The sequence below is a fragment of the Salvelinus alpinus genome, chromosome 35, assembly GCF_045679555.1.
Source record: "Salvelinus alpinus chromosome 35, SLU_Salpinus.1, whole genome shotgun sequence".
NCBI lineage: Eukaryota > Metazoa > Chordata > Actinopteri > Salmoniformes > Salmonidae > Salvelinus > Salvelinus alpinus.
This window is the reverse complement of record NC_092120.1, coordinates 11,760,068-11,773,272: the sequence shown is the minus strand read 5'-3', so window position 1 is coordinate 11,773,272 and position 13,205 is coordinate 11,760,068. Positions and strand designations below refer to the sequence as shown.

Below are 13,205 nucleotides of genomic sequence, written 5' to 3'. Positions count from 1 at the left end.
ACTGGAAGAAGCTTTTTCCTTTAACGAGTCCGATGAGAAAGATATACTGCTCTCCCAGAAACAAGCCCAGATCCACGTCATTTGCATGAAAAAAAGACAGAGGAAGAGATGACACAGATCGGGCTGCCTTTTGAGACTCCGTAGGCGAGCGAGTAAACTCCCACTGCCATCAATTCTACTTACTAAAGTAATCATTGTAAAATAAAATTGATTATCTACGATTATGATTATCCTACCAACGGGACATTAAAAACTTAAAAACGACGACACGGATAATATAGAGCTGTCATTTTCAATGCACTGGCAGAACAGAGAAGCTACGTCTGGTAAGACGAGGGGTGGGGGTGGGGGTGTGAGTCTTTTTGTCAATAACAGCTGGTGAGTAATGTCTAATATTAAAGAAGTCTTGAGGTATTGCGCGCCTGAGGTAGAGTACCTTATGATAAGCTGTAGACCACACTATCTACCAAGAGAGTTCTCAACTGTTATTCTTAGCCGCCTATTTACCAACACGGACCGCAGGCACTAAGAACGCATTCAACCAACTCTATAAGGCCTTAAGCAAACAAGAAAATGCTCATCCAGAAGCGGCGCTCTTAGTGGCTGGGGACTTTAATGCAGGCAAACTTAAATCAGTTCTACCACATTTTCCAGCATGTCACATGTGCAACCAGAGGAAAAAAAACTCTAGACCACCTTTATTCCACATAGAGATGCATACAAAGCTCTCCCCCGCCCTCCATTTGGCAAATCTGACCATAATTCTATCCTCCTGATTCCTGCATACAAGCAAAAACTAAAGCAGGAAGCACCATAGACTCGCTCAATACGGAAGTGGTCATGCTACACTACAGGACTGGAATGCTACACTACAGGACTGTTTTGCTAGCACAGACTGGAATATGATCCGGGATTCATCCAATGGCATTGAGGAGTATACCACCTCAGTCATCGGCTCCATCAATAAGGGCATCGACGACGTCGTCCCCACAGTGACCATGCGTACATGTCCCAACCAGAAGCCGTCGATTACAGGCAACATCCGCATCGAGCAAAAGTCTAGAGCTGCCGCTTTCAAGGAGCGGACACCTATATATAATCCGGATGCCTATAAGAAATCCCGCTATGGCCTTAGACGAACCATCAAACAAGCAAAGCATCAATACTGGATTAAGACTGAATCCTACTACACCGGCTCTGACACTCGTCGGATGTGGCAGGGCTTGTGTGTGACTACAAAGGGAAATCCAGACGAGAGCCGCCCAGTGATGCGAGCCTACTAGACGAGCGAAATGCCTTTTACGCTCGCTTCGAGGCATGCAACACTGAAGCACCAGCTGTTCTGGATGACTGTGTGATAACGCTCTCGGTAGCCGATGTGAGCAGACCTTTAAACAGGTCAACATTCACAAAGCCGCGGGGCCAGATGGATTACCAGGACGTGTACTCAAAGCATGCACGGACCAACTGGCAAGTGTCTTCACTGACATTTTCAACCTCTCCCTGACTGAGTCTGTAATACCTACATGTTTCAAGCAGACCACCATAGTCCCTGTGCCCAAGGAAGCGAAGGTAACATGCCTAAATTATTACCTCCCCGTAGCACTCACGTCGGTGGCCATGAAGTGCTTTGAAAGGCTGGTCATGGCTCACATCAACAGCATCCTCCCAGATACTCTAGACCCACTCCAATTCACATACCGCACCAACAGATCCACAGATGATGCAATCTCAATCGCACTCCACAATGCGCTTTCCCACCTGGACAAATGGAACACCTATGTGAGAATGCTGTTCATTGACTATAGCTCAGCGTTCAACACCATAGTGCCCACGAAGCTCATCACTAAGCTAAGGACCCTGGGACTAAACACCTCCCTCTGCAACTGGATCCTGGACTTCCTGACAGGCCACTCCCAGGTAGTAAGTGTAGGCAACAACACATCTGCCACGCTGATCCTCAACACTGGGGCCCCTCAGGGGTGTGTCCTTAGTCCCCTCCTGTAATCTCTGTTCACCCACGACTGCGTGGCCAAACACAACTCCAACACCATCATTAAGTTTGCTTACAACACAACAGTGGTAGGCCTGACCACCTACAACAATGAGACAGCCTACAGGGAGGAGGTCAGAGAACTGGCAGTGTGGTGCCAGGACAGCAACCTCGCCCTCAATGTGAGCAAGACAAAGGAGCTGATCATGGACTACAGGAAAAGGCAGGACGAACAGGCCCCCATTAACATCAACGGGGCTGTAGTGGAGCGGGTCGAGAGATTCAAGTTCCTTGGTGTCCACATCACCAATGATCTATCATGGTCCAAACACACTAAGACAGTCGTGAAGAGGGCACGACAAAACCTTTTCCCCCTCAGGAGACTGAAAAGATTTGGCATGGGTCCCCAGATCCTCAAAAAGTTTTACAGCTGCACCATCGAGAGCATCTCGCCTGGTATGGCAACTGCTCACCATCTGACCGTAAGGCGCTACAGAGCGTAATGCGTACGGCCCAGTGCATCACTGGGGCCAAGCTTCCTGCAATCCAGGACCTATATAATAGGCGGTGTCAGAGGAAAGCCCATAAAATTGTCAGACTCCAGTCACCCTGTCCAGTCACCCTAGACTGTTTTCTCTGCTACCGCACAGCAAGCGGTACCGGAGCACCAAGTCTAGGACCAAAAGGCTCCTTAACAGCTTCTACCCCCAAGCCATAAGACCACTGAACAACTAATCAAATGGCCTACACTGCTGCTACTCGCTGTTTATTATCTATGAACAGTCACTTCACCCATACCGACATGTTCAAATTACCTCAATCAGTCAATTAAATGTATTTATAAAGCCCTTTTTACATCAGCCGATGTCACAAAGTGCTATACAAAAACCCAGCCTAAAACCACAAACATCAAGCAATGCAGATGTAGATTGTTATTGTTATGTTGTTACTTTTATTATTTTTAACTTTAGTTTATTTGGTAAATGTTTTCTTAACTCTTCTTGAACTGCACTGTTTGTTAAGGGGTTGTAAGTAAGCATTTCACGGTAAGGTCTACACTTGTATTCGGCGCATGTAACAAATAAAGTTTGATTTGATGGGTGCCGGGGTCTTGCTGTATCCTGGGGGGAACAAAACTGAGCTCCCTCCATTACCTCTAGGACTGCGCACGACTATACGGGAGTAACCTCTCTTCCCCCAGTCACCTTCCCCGTGTGCTGCTCTCCTGGCAGCTTTATGGGACTCGTCCACCTGGTGAGCAATCAGCCCCTTGATTACTCACAAAGCACAATCAGCACCAATTAGTCCTGGCCGGTGAGCTCGTCGAGACCTGGCACGTCCAGCAGAGGGAGCCATCACCTCGTGATGTAGACTCCATCTGTCACCAGGCCTCGACAATTCTCCCCTTTGTGGCTGACCTGCTTGTAAGCCACAACAAACAACATTTCCTAAAAACAGGACAGCAGTCTTTTTTTGGTACAGGCCAGACTGGCTTTGATTTCAACGTCCATGGACGTAGATTTTTGGTCTGGTCCGGAAATCTAAACCAATCATAGATTACTGTTTGGTTCAGATTTTGTCCAGTCTGGACCAGCCTTGATTTGGTCCAAACATAGACGTCTATAAACTACATATTTTCAACTTTAATTTAGAACTAAAAATGAACCTGATTTCATTGTCCGGAAAATACATATTTCCACCTTTCATTCAGAACCGAAATTTAACCTAACTTCAATGTCTGGAAAATATTATTTTAGACATCTTTTCCATGTCATTTTGATTACAGGGACAATTTTAGTTTTGTGTTGCTGCAATATTAAATACAAGAGTTGTAAAGGCCCAGTGCCCTACTTTTGTGAAAAAAATACATCTTTATATATATTTTATTCAGATTTTTCAGGGGCTGCTGCAGCACCCCCAGGACCCCTTCTTCCCGCGGCTATGTACAACAGCCTACATTCAATATTAATTATATCTAGCTATTCAGATAAAAAAGATGTCCTGAGGAAAAATGGTAAGGGACCAACAGGGAAAGTTGTAAGATGCTGGGTACAGTATGCCCATGCTGGGGTTGCCAACTTCAGAAACAGCAGACTCATTCTTGAAGGCAGCACGCTTGACCAAAACCAGGCACAGTCATCAAGTTACTCTGCTTTCATTGTCATTATGAAAGCAGAGTCAGAACCATTACTACAGTGAAAACAGATTGTTTCTAGCACAAACAGATAAAAAGATATGACTCATATTACCGAGCATACTGTCGGGCATTTGTTTACACCTTGTTCAGTCATGTAACCGCATTAGCTAGTTAGCTAACAATCTGGTTACTGAATTAACAGTATATCCAAACATTTGTTTTTTTTGCTAAAGCCCCGGACTATCAGCAGATTAGAACACGTGTTTATTCTGTTTTGACAGCATCATTAAATTGCTCCTCTATACTCACTCAATGATATGTTTCCCTGCAGGAAATCTTGCCTTGCGTGGAAAAGCTACACAGTCAGACCTCATTGAGAGCATATGGCACGGTTACAGTCATGCCTCCAATGCCATTGATGGGAACCGCGATTCACATTTTCATCATGGGTCCTGCACTGCCACTGAGGAATCCACTAACCCCTGGTGGAGAGTGGACCTGCTTGATACCTACATAGTCACCTCCATCACCGTCACCAACAGAGGGGATGCTGTTCCTGAGAGACTTAACGGGGCTGAGATACGAATAGGAAATTCTTTAGTGGACAATGGCATTCATAACCCTCTGTGAGTCAAGATACTGTGGTTTTTTAAGTTGCATTTACAATGTGTTGTTACTGTTTATGTCCATGAAGAACTCAATTAGAGTGACCAGAATATACATAGTGGACATACTGTAGATAAAAACCCATGCAGGCAGGACAGATAGAATCAAGCAATGCTGGTGAAAAGTTTCAACCCCACTCACAGGTTACCACCAGAACACAGGCACAGTTGTAGATATCAGCATATCATCTCCTGTGTCTTGTTTATTTAGTTTAAATAAAGTTATATAGCATATGATGCAGTATCTTGACAGAGGTCAGTAAAAACCCATTTCTGTCTCCAGGGCTCAAACAATTTCCTCCGTTCCAGCCGGCAGTTCTCTCACCCTGGCTTTTGACCCAAGTTTCGAAGGACGTTATGTGATTGTGGTTCTACCAGGCCAGCATAGACTTCTGACACTCTGTGAAGTGGAGGTTTACGGCTACCTTGCCCCAACTGGTCAGAACTTATATTCATATACACTGCTCAAAAAAATAAAGGGAACACTTAAACAACACAATGTAACTCCAAGTCAATCACACTTCTTTGAAATCAAACTGTCCACTTAGGAAGCAACACTGATTGACAATAAATTTCACATGCTGTTGTGCAAATGGAATAGACAAAAGGTGGAAATTATAGGCAATTAGCAAGACACCCCCAATAAAGGAATGGTTCTGCAGGTGGTGACCACAGACCACTTCTCAGTTCCTATGCTTCCTGGCTGATGTTTTGGTCACTTTTGAATGCTGGCGGTGCTTTCACTCTAGTGGTAGCATGAGACGGAGTCTACAACCCACACAAGTGGCTCAGGTAGTGCAGTTCATCCAGGATGGCACATCAATGCGAGCTGTGGCAAAAAGGTTTGCTGTGTCTGTCAGCGTAGTGTCCAGAGCATGGAGGCGCTACCAGGAGACAGGCCAGTACATCAGGAGACGTGGAGGAGGCCGTAGGAGGGCAACAACCCAGCAGCAGGACCGCTACCTCCGCCTTTGTGCAAGGAGGTGCACTGCCAGAGCCCTGCAAAATGACCTCCAGCAGGCCACAAATGTGCATGTGTCTGCTCAAACGGTCAGAAACAGACTCCATGAGGGTGGTATGAGGGCCCGACGTCCACAGGTGGGGGTTGTGCTTACAGCCCAACACCGTGCAGGATGTTTGGCATTTGCCAGAGAACACCAAGATTGGCAAATTTGCCACTGGTGCCCTGTGCTCTTCACAGATGAAAGCAGGTTCACACTGAGCACATGAGAACATGTGACAGACGTGACAGAGTCTGGAGACGCCGTGGAGAACGTTCTGCTGCCTGCAACATCCTCCAGCATGACCGGTTTGGCGGTGGGTCAGTCATGGTGTGGGGTGGCATTTCTTTGTGGGGCCGCACAGCCCTCCATGTGCTCGCCAGAGGTAGCCTGACTGCCATTAGGTACCGAGATGAGATCCTCAGAACCCTTGTGAGACCATATGCTGACACATGCAAATTTGTGGCCTGCTGGAGGTCATTTTGCAGGGCTCTGGCAGTGCACCTCCTTGCACAAAGGCGGAGGTAGCGGTCCTGCTGCTGGGTTGTTGCCCTCCTACGGCCTCCTCCACGTCTCCTGATGTACTGGCCTGTCTCCTGGTAGCGCCTCCATGCTCTGGACACTACGCTGACAGACACAGCAAACCTTTTTGCCACAGCTCGCATTGATGTGCCATCCTGGATGAACTGCACTACCTGAGCCACTTGTGTGGGTTGTAGACTCCGTCTCATGCTACCACTAGAGTGAAAGCACCGCCAGCATTCAAAAGTGACCAAAACATCAGCCAGGAAGCATAGGAACTGAGAAGTGGTCTGTGGTCACCACCTGCAGAACCATTCCTTTATTGGGGGTGTCTTGCTAATTGCCTATAATTTCCACCTTTTGTCTATTCCATTTGCACAACAGCATGTGAAATTTATTGTCAATCAGTGTTGCTTCCTAAGTGGACAGTTTGATTTCACAGAAGTGTGATTGACTTGGAGTTACATTGTGTTGTTTAAGTGTTCCCTTTATTTTTTTGAGCAGTGTATTTTACTTATACTGTACCAACAGTGGCGGTTCTAGCTTGTATGGCTCCCTGGGCGAACCTCCCCTTCAGCGCCCCTTAACTGTCATTTTTATTCAGACATTTGGAACAACACAAAATAAATAATCATAAAATATATCAAAAAGAAGCAACAAAGACAAATATAAACAAATTGTAGTATATAAATAAAAAAGAGAATCGAATTATTACACTATTATCCTATTGCTAACAAAAACCACACAAATAAAACTAAATTGCACAAATCCTATATCACACAAATACACAAATAGAATAACACACTTATGAAGAAGAGAACCTGATTATTACACTAATGCACTTCAAACAAGAAACACACAAACTAAATTGCACAACTGCCATCTAAACCCTGACCTTTCTTGCCTTCCTTGATGCAAAGTCATTAATTACATCCTCATAAGAAATCTGCCCAACAATTGCATGGTTAATACTGATGACAGCAAGGCCACTAAGGCGTTCCTGTGGCATGGTGGACCTCAGGTAGGATTTGATGAGCTTCAGCTTTGACAAGCTCCTCTCTGCTTCAGCTACGGTCACTGGAAGAGTAAGACAAAATATGAGAGCAGTCCACAAATTTGGATACATTTCTGAGAACTCCCTTTCGTGTATAAATATCAGCAGCTCAAGCAGGGTCATGGTCTTCGAAGGCAAGTCAGGCAAGTTCTTCAGTTCCTGTGCAAGCTCTCTGCCGTCCAAGTCTGAGTGTTCTTTATAGTGCAGTGTTACACTGAGGGCCTCACATTGTTCTGTCAGCTCCTCATTTGAGAGACTTTGGAAGGTTGACAGCACTTCTCTCCCACATTTTCCAATGTGGAAAATCTTTCCTGAAGGGCTGAGGTTGCAGCATCAACAACGACGTTGAACAATGTCACCTCCAGCTTCTTCAGGGCATCACTCAAAGGCTCATCAAAAGATTTGTATGAAAAGTGCCGTTTTGTGGACCTCTGCCTTTTTTGTGGTAGAACGGCCTTTACATTCATACCCTCGCAAATATCCTTGGCTGACGTTTGTGCAGTCATAAAGCCTGTGGCCCTGTAGTCGCTGAGACCTCTCTCTGTCTTTCTGAGAAGACTGCAACATCCACATGCATACTGGGAGACTGCATCAGCTTGCTCACATGTTGGATCTGGCTAAAGATGTCATACCACACCACTGTACAGATGCTGAAGCGGTATGATCCCACCTCCTCTGACAAGGACTGGGCATCAATCTTTATCATAGGGTCTTTGGTTTGATCCCTCACCTAAATCAGTGCCTCTCTCACCACTGCTGCCTGATACCTCAGTGGCTCGACACGTATGATAACAATAGCCTAATATATTCAATATGCTATAAACAATTGTTTTTTAACAGTTTCACTCAATTCATTCTAATAAACATAATAATTATGACACACCCCTCACTATTGTCACTGGTTGCATTAATTGCACTGTTTGTCTACATAACCTGGTTCAAGCATTCATAACATTACTCTGAAGAAGGCACAGTGATGCCGAAACGTTGGTGATTTACCCCAAAAATGACTGGGAGTTTATACAGTATATGGAGTGTGTGGCTCTCTTTATTATTTTTTAGAGCTTATAGTTTATTCGCCGTTAGTCAGCACCTCTTCATATAATCATTTCTCTGGGTGTTCGCCAGCTCATGACACACCTACTCATTCCAGGGTTTTTCTTTATTTGTTCTATTTTCTACATTGTAGAATAATAGAGAAGACATCAAAACTATGAAATAACACATATGGAATCATGTAGTAACCAAAAAGGTGTTAAACAAAAATAGATTTTATATTTGATATTCTTCAAAGTAGCAACCGTTTGCCTTGATGACAGCTTTGCACACTCTTGGCATTCTCTCAACCAGCTTCATGAGGTAGTCACCAGGTGTGCCTTGTTAAAAGTTATTTTGTGGAATTTCTTTCCTTCTTAATGCATTTGAGCCAATCAGTTGTGTTGTGACAAGTTAGGGGTGGTATACAGAAGATAGCCCTATTTGGTTAAATACCAAGTCCATATTATGGCAATAACAGCTCAAATAAGTAAAGAGAAACGACAATCCATCATTACTTTAAGACATGAAGGTCAGTCAATACGGAAAATGTCAAGAACTTTGAATTTTTTTTCAAGGGGAGTCGCAAAAACCATCAAGGGCTATGATGAAACTGGCTCTCATGAGGACCGCCACAGGAAAGGAAGACCCAGAGTTACCTCTGTTGAAGAGGATAAGTTCATTAGAGTTACCTCAGAAATTGCAGCCCAATTAAATGCTTCACAGAGTTCAAGTAACAGACACATCTCAACATCAACTGTTCAGAGGAGACTGAGTGAATCAGGCCTTCATGGTCGAATTGCTGCAAAGAAACCACTACTAAAGGACACCAATAATAAGAAGAGACTTGCTTGGGCCAAGAAACATGAGCAATGGACATTAGACCGGTGGAAATCTGTCCTTTGGTCTGATGAGTCCAAATGTGAGATTTTTGGTTCCAACCACTGTGTCTTTGTGAGACGCATAGTAGGTGAACGGATGATCTCTGCATGTGTGGTTCCCACCGTGAAGCATGGAGGAGGAGGTGTGATGGTATGGAGGTGCTTTTCTGGTGACACTGTCTGTGATTTATTTAGAATTCAAGGCCAGCATGGCTACTACAGTATTCTGCAGCGATACACCATCCCATCTGGTTTGCTCTTGTGGGACTATCATTTGTTTTTCAACAGGACAATGACCCAAAAACACACCTCCAGGCTGTGTAAGGGCTATTTGACCAAGAAGTAGAGTGATGGAGGGCTGCATGAGATGACCTGGCCTCCACAATCACCCAACCTAGACCCAATTGAGATGAGTTGGACCGCAGAGTGAAGGAAAAGCAGATATCAAGTGCTCAGCATATGTGGGAACTCCTTCAAGACTGGTGGAAAATAATTCCAGGTGACTACGTCATGTAGCTGGTTGAGAGAATGCAAAGCTGTCATCAAGGCAAAGAGTGGCTACTTTGAAGAATCTAAAATATATTTTGATTTGTTTAACACTTTTTTGGTTACTACATGATTCCATATGTGTTATTTCATAGCTTGATTTCTTCACTATTATTCTACATGTAGAAAATAGTAAAAAATAAAGAAAAACCCTTGAATGAGTAGGTGTGTCCGAACTTTTGACTAGTAGTGTATATATACAGTGGGGAGAACAAGTATTTAATACACTGCCGATTTTGCAGGTTTTCCTACTTACAAAGCATGTAGAGGTCTGTAATGTTTATCATAGGTACACTTCAACTGTGAGAGACTGAATCTAAACAAAAGTCCAGAAAATCACATTGTATGATTTTTAAGTAATTAATTTGCATTTTATTGCATGACATAAGTATTTGATCACCTACCAACCAGTAAGAATTACGGCTCTCACAGACCTGTTAGTTTTTCTTTAAGAAGACCTCCTGTTCTCCACTCATTACCTGTATTAACTGCACCTGTTTGAACTCGTTACCTGTATAAAAGACACCTGTCCACACACTCAATCAAATAGACTCCAACCTCTCCACAATGGCCAAGACCAGAGAGCTGTGTAAGGACATCAGGGATAAAATTGTAGACCTGCACAAGACTGGGATGGGCTACAGGACAATAGGCAAGCAGCTTGGTGAGAAGGCAACAACTGTTGGTGCAATTATTAGAAAATGGAAGAAGTTCAAGATGACGGTCAATCACCCTCGGTCTGGAGCTCCATGCAAGATCTCACCTCGTGGGGCATCAATGATCATGAGGAAGGTGAGGGATCTGCCCAGAACTACACGGCAGGACCTGGTCAATGACCTGAAGAGAGCTGGGACCACAGTCTCAAAGAAAACCATTAGTAACACACTACGCCGTCATGGATTAAAATCCTGCAGCGCACGCAAGGTCCCCCTGCTCAAGCCAGCGCATGTCCAGGCCCATCTGAAGTTTGCCAATGACCATCTGGATGATCCAGAGGAGGAATGGGAGAAGGTCATGTGGTCTGATGAGACAGAAATTTAGCTTTTTGGTCTAAACTCCACTCGCCGTGTTTGGAGGAAGAAGAAGGATGAGTACAACCCCAAGAACACCATCCCAACCGTGAAGCATGAAGGTGGAAACATCATTCTTTGGGGATGCTTTTCTGCAAAGGGGACAGGACGACTGCACCGTATTGAGGGGAGGATGGATGGGGCCATGTATCGTGAGATCTTGGCCAACAACCTCCTTCCCTCAGTAAGAGCATTGAAGATGGGTCGTGGCTGGGTTTTCCAGCATGACAAAGACCCGAAACACACAGCCAGGGCTACTAAGGAGTGGCTCCGTAAGAAGCATCTCAAGCTCCTGGAGTGGCCTAGCCAGTCTCCAGACCTGAACCCAGTAGAAAATCTTTTGGAGGGAGCTGAAAGTCCGTATTGCCCAGCGACAGCCCTGAAATCTGAAGGATCTGGAGAAGGTCTGTATGGAGGAGTGGGCCAAAATCCCTGCTGCAGTGTGTGCAAACCTAGTCAAGAGCTACAGGAAACGTATGATCTCTGTAATTGCAAACAAAGGTTTCTGTACCAAATATTAAGTTCTGCTTTTCTGATGTATCAAATACTTATGTCATGCAATAAAATGCAAATTAATTACTTAAAAATCATACAATGTGATTTTCTGGATTTTTGTTTTAGATTGCGTCTCTCACAGTTGAAGTGTACCTATGATAAAAAATTACAGACCTCTACATGCTTTGTAAGTAGGAAAACCTGCCAAATCGGCAGTGTATCAAATACTTGTTCTCCCCAATGTATATATGTATATATAGATTATGAACAGTGTGTTATAAGTACAATTGTTGTTACATTCTCTGTAATCATAGTCTAAACATTCATCTCTATGATTACAGTGCATGAATATGCTTACACAAGTTCCAATTATTGTTTGATAAGATGATAGTTAATGTGCATTATGCTCTATTTTGTCCAGGAGATAATGTGGCTCTATATGGAAAGGCCACCCAGTCGTCTTTGTATGGGTTTGGCATTCCAGGCAATGCTATTGACGGGAATCGCAACGCTATTTGGATAGGAGGGTCCTGCACCCACACTCTACAGGACATCAACGCCTGGTGGAGGGTGGACCTTCTGAAGACCTACAAAGTGTTCTCCATCATCATCACCAACACAGTCGACAGTGTTCCCAGCAGACTCAATGGAGCTGAGATTTGCATTGGAGATTCCCTGAAAGACAACGGCATCAATAATCCTAGGTGAATTACTGTAGGAGAGTTGAGGTCCTTTTTATACGTTTTAAAGATTAGTTGAAGCAAAAAATTATGGAAAACCTACCTAACCTATCAGAAGGCAAGGTGGAGCTATGACCATATTAGTACATTTATCCTGCCTACTTTACTTACCGGGTACCTTAAAGGGGTAATCTGCGTTTGGTACATTCATTTTTTTACTTTAAAATTAACGATTTTATACCAATTGATTCTTGAAGTATGTAGCTCATAAATACCTCATGAACTTAGTTCAACACTCATCAGAACCCAAAATATAAACTTGTTTTACTCCAATATTTGTAAACAATGTAGATTTAAATAAACACTGTGTTGTCTCAAAACATTGTTAAAACTATAATTTTGATATCATGGTTGGTCAGTCCTTGCATCCATAGGAATTTGAAAGAGGATACATTAATCCAGCCTCATCCCTCAGCTTTTTACCAAAACAATGGCGGGGTGTCCGCTTTGTTATTGTTTGAACTGCAGATGGACGGCTAGAGATAGTGGCTAGATAGCAATTTGAAGTTGATCAGAAGTTGCTATAGTAGTTTGTTTCTGTGTTATCCTGCAGGTGTGCTGTGATCTCCTCTATCCCTGGTGGCAATTCTAGCACTTTCCAGTGTAACGGCATGGAGGGTCGATATGTCAACGTGGTCATTCCAGGGAGGAAGGAGTACCTGACCTTGTGTGAGGTGGAGGTGTACGGGTCACCCCTGGATGGGACTGGGCCTACATGTAACTAAATCACATCATTAACTCTTAACAGAACCCTGCAATGTTTTGTGGGCTGTATTGTCTTACGAAAACAATTACACTTTTTAGTATACTATCACTATTCTGGAAGTTCTTCTTGCACACTGTTTTTGGATGTTTGGGTATAAATTAGCTAACACTTTTTGTAACACTTTTTAAGAACAACTTTCATTAATTATTATGTGGCCTAATTATTGGTTAGACAGTTATCATTCATACCTTGAAATGCATGTAATGCTGCAATAATAATGCTATTATGTTAGAATTAATGGTCCCGCTTTAAATGACGTTCAGATTATAAAGGCTTCATAAAGCCTTAAAAATGCATTCA

At 43.8% G+C, this 13,205-nt stretch overlaps 1 protein-coding gene across 5 annotated transcripts in view; it reads left to right on the top strand.

Moving 5' to 3' along the window:
* LOC139564253 (fucolectin-1-like) overlaps positions 1-12,953 on the top strand; it is a 28,631-nt gene extending 15,678 nt beyond the window's left edge. For all 5 annotated transcript variants that reach the window (XM_071383622.1, XM_071383625.1, XM_071383624.1 and 2 more), the window contains 4 exons: positions 4,462-4,756; positions 5,079-5,233; positions 11,821-12,103; positions 12,693-12,953. In XM_071383622.1, the coding sequence (XP_071239723.1) occupies positions 4,462-4,756; positions 5,079-5,233; positions 11,821-12,103; positions 12,693-12,864 (905 nt within the window). In that variant the 3' untranslated portion in view covers positions 12,865-12,953. The remainder of the gene's footprint in view (positions 1-4,461; positions 4,757-5,078; positions 5,234-11,820; positions 12,104-12,692) is intronic.
* Positions 12,954-13,205: the final 252 nt, after the last annotated feature.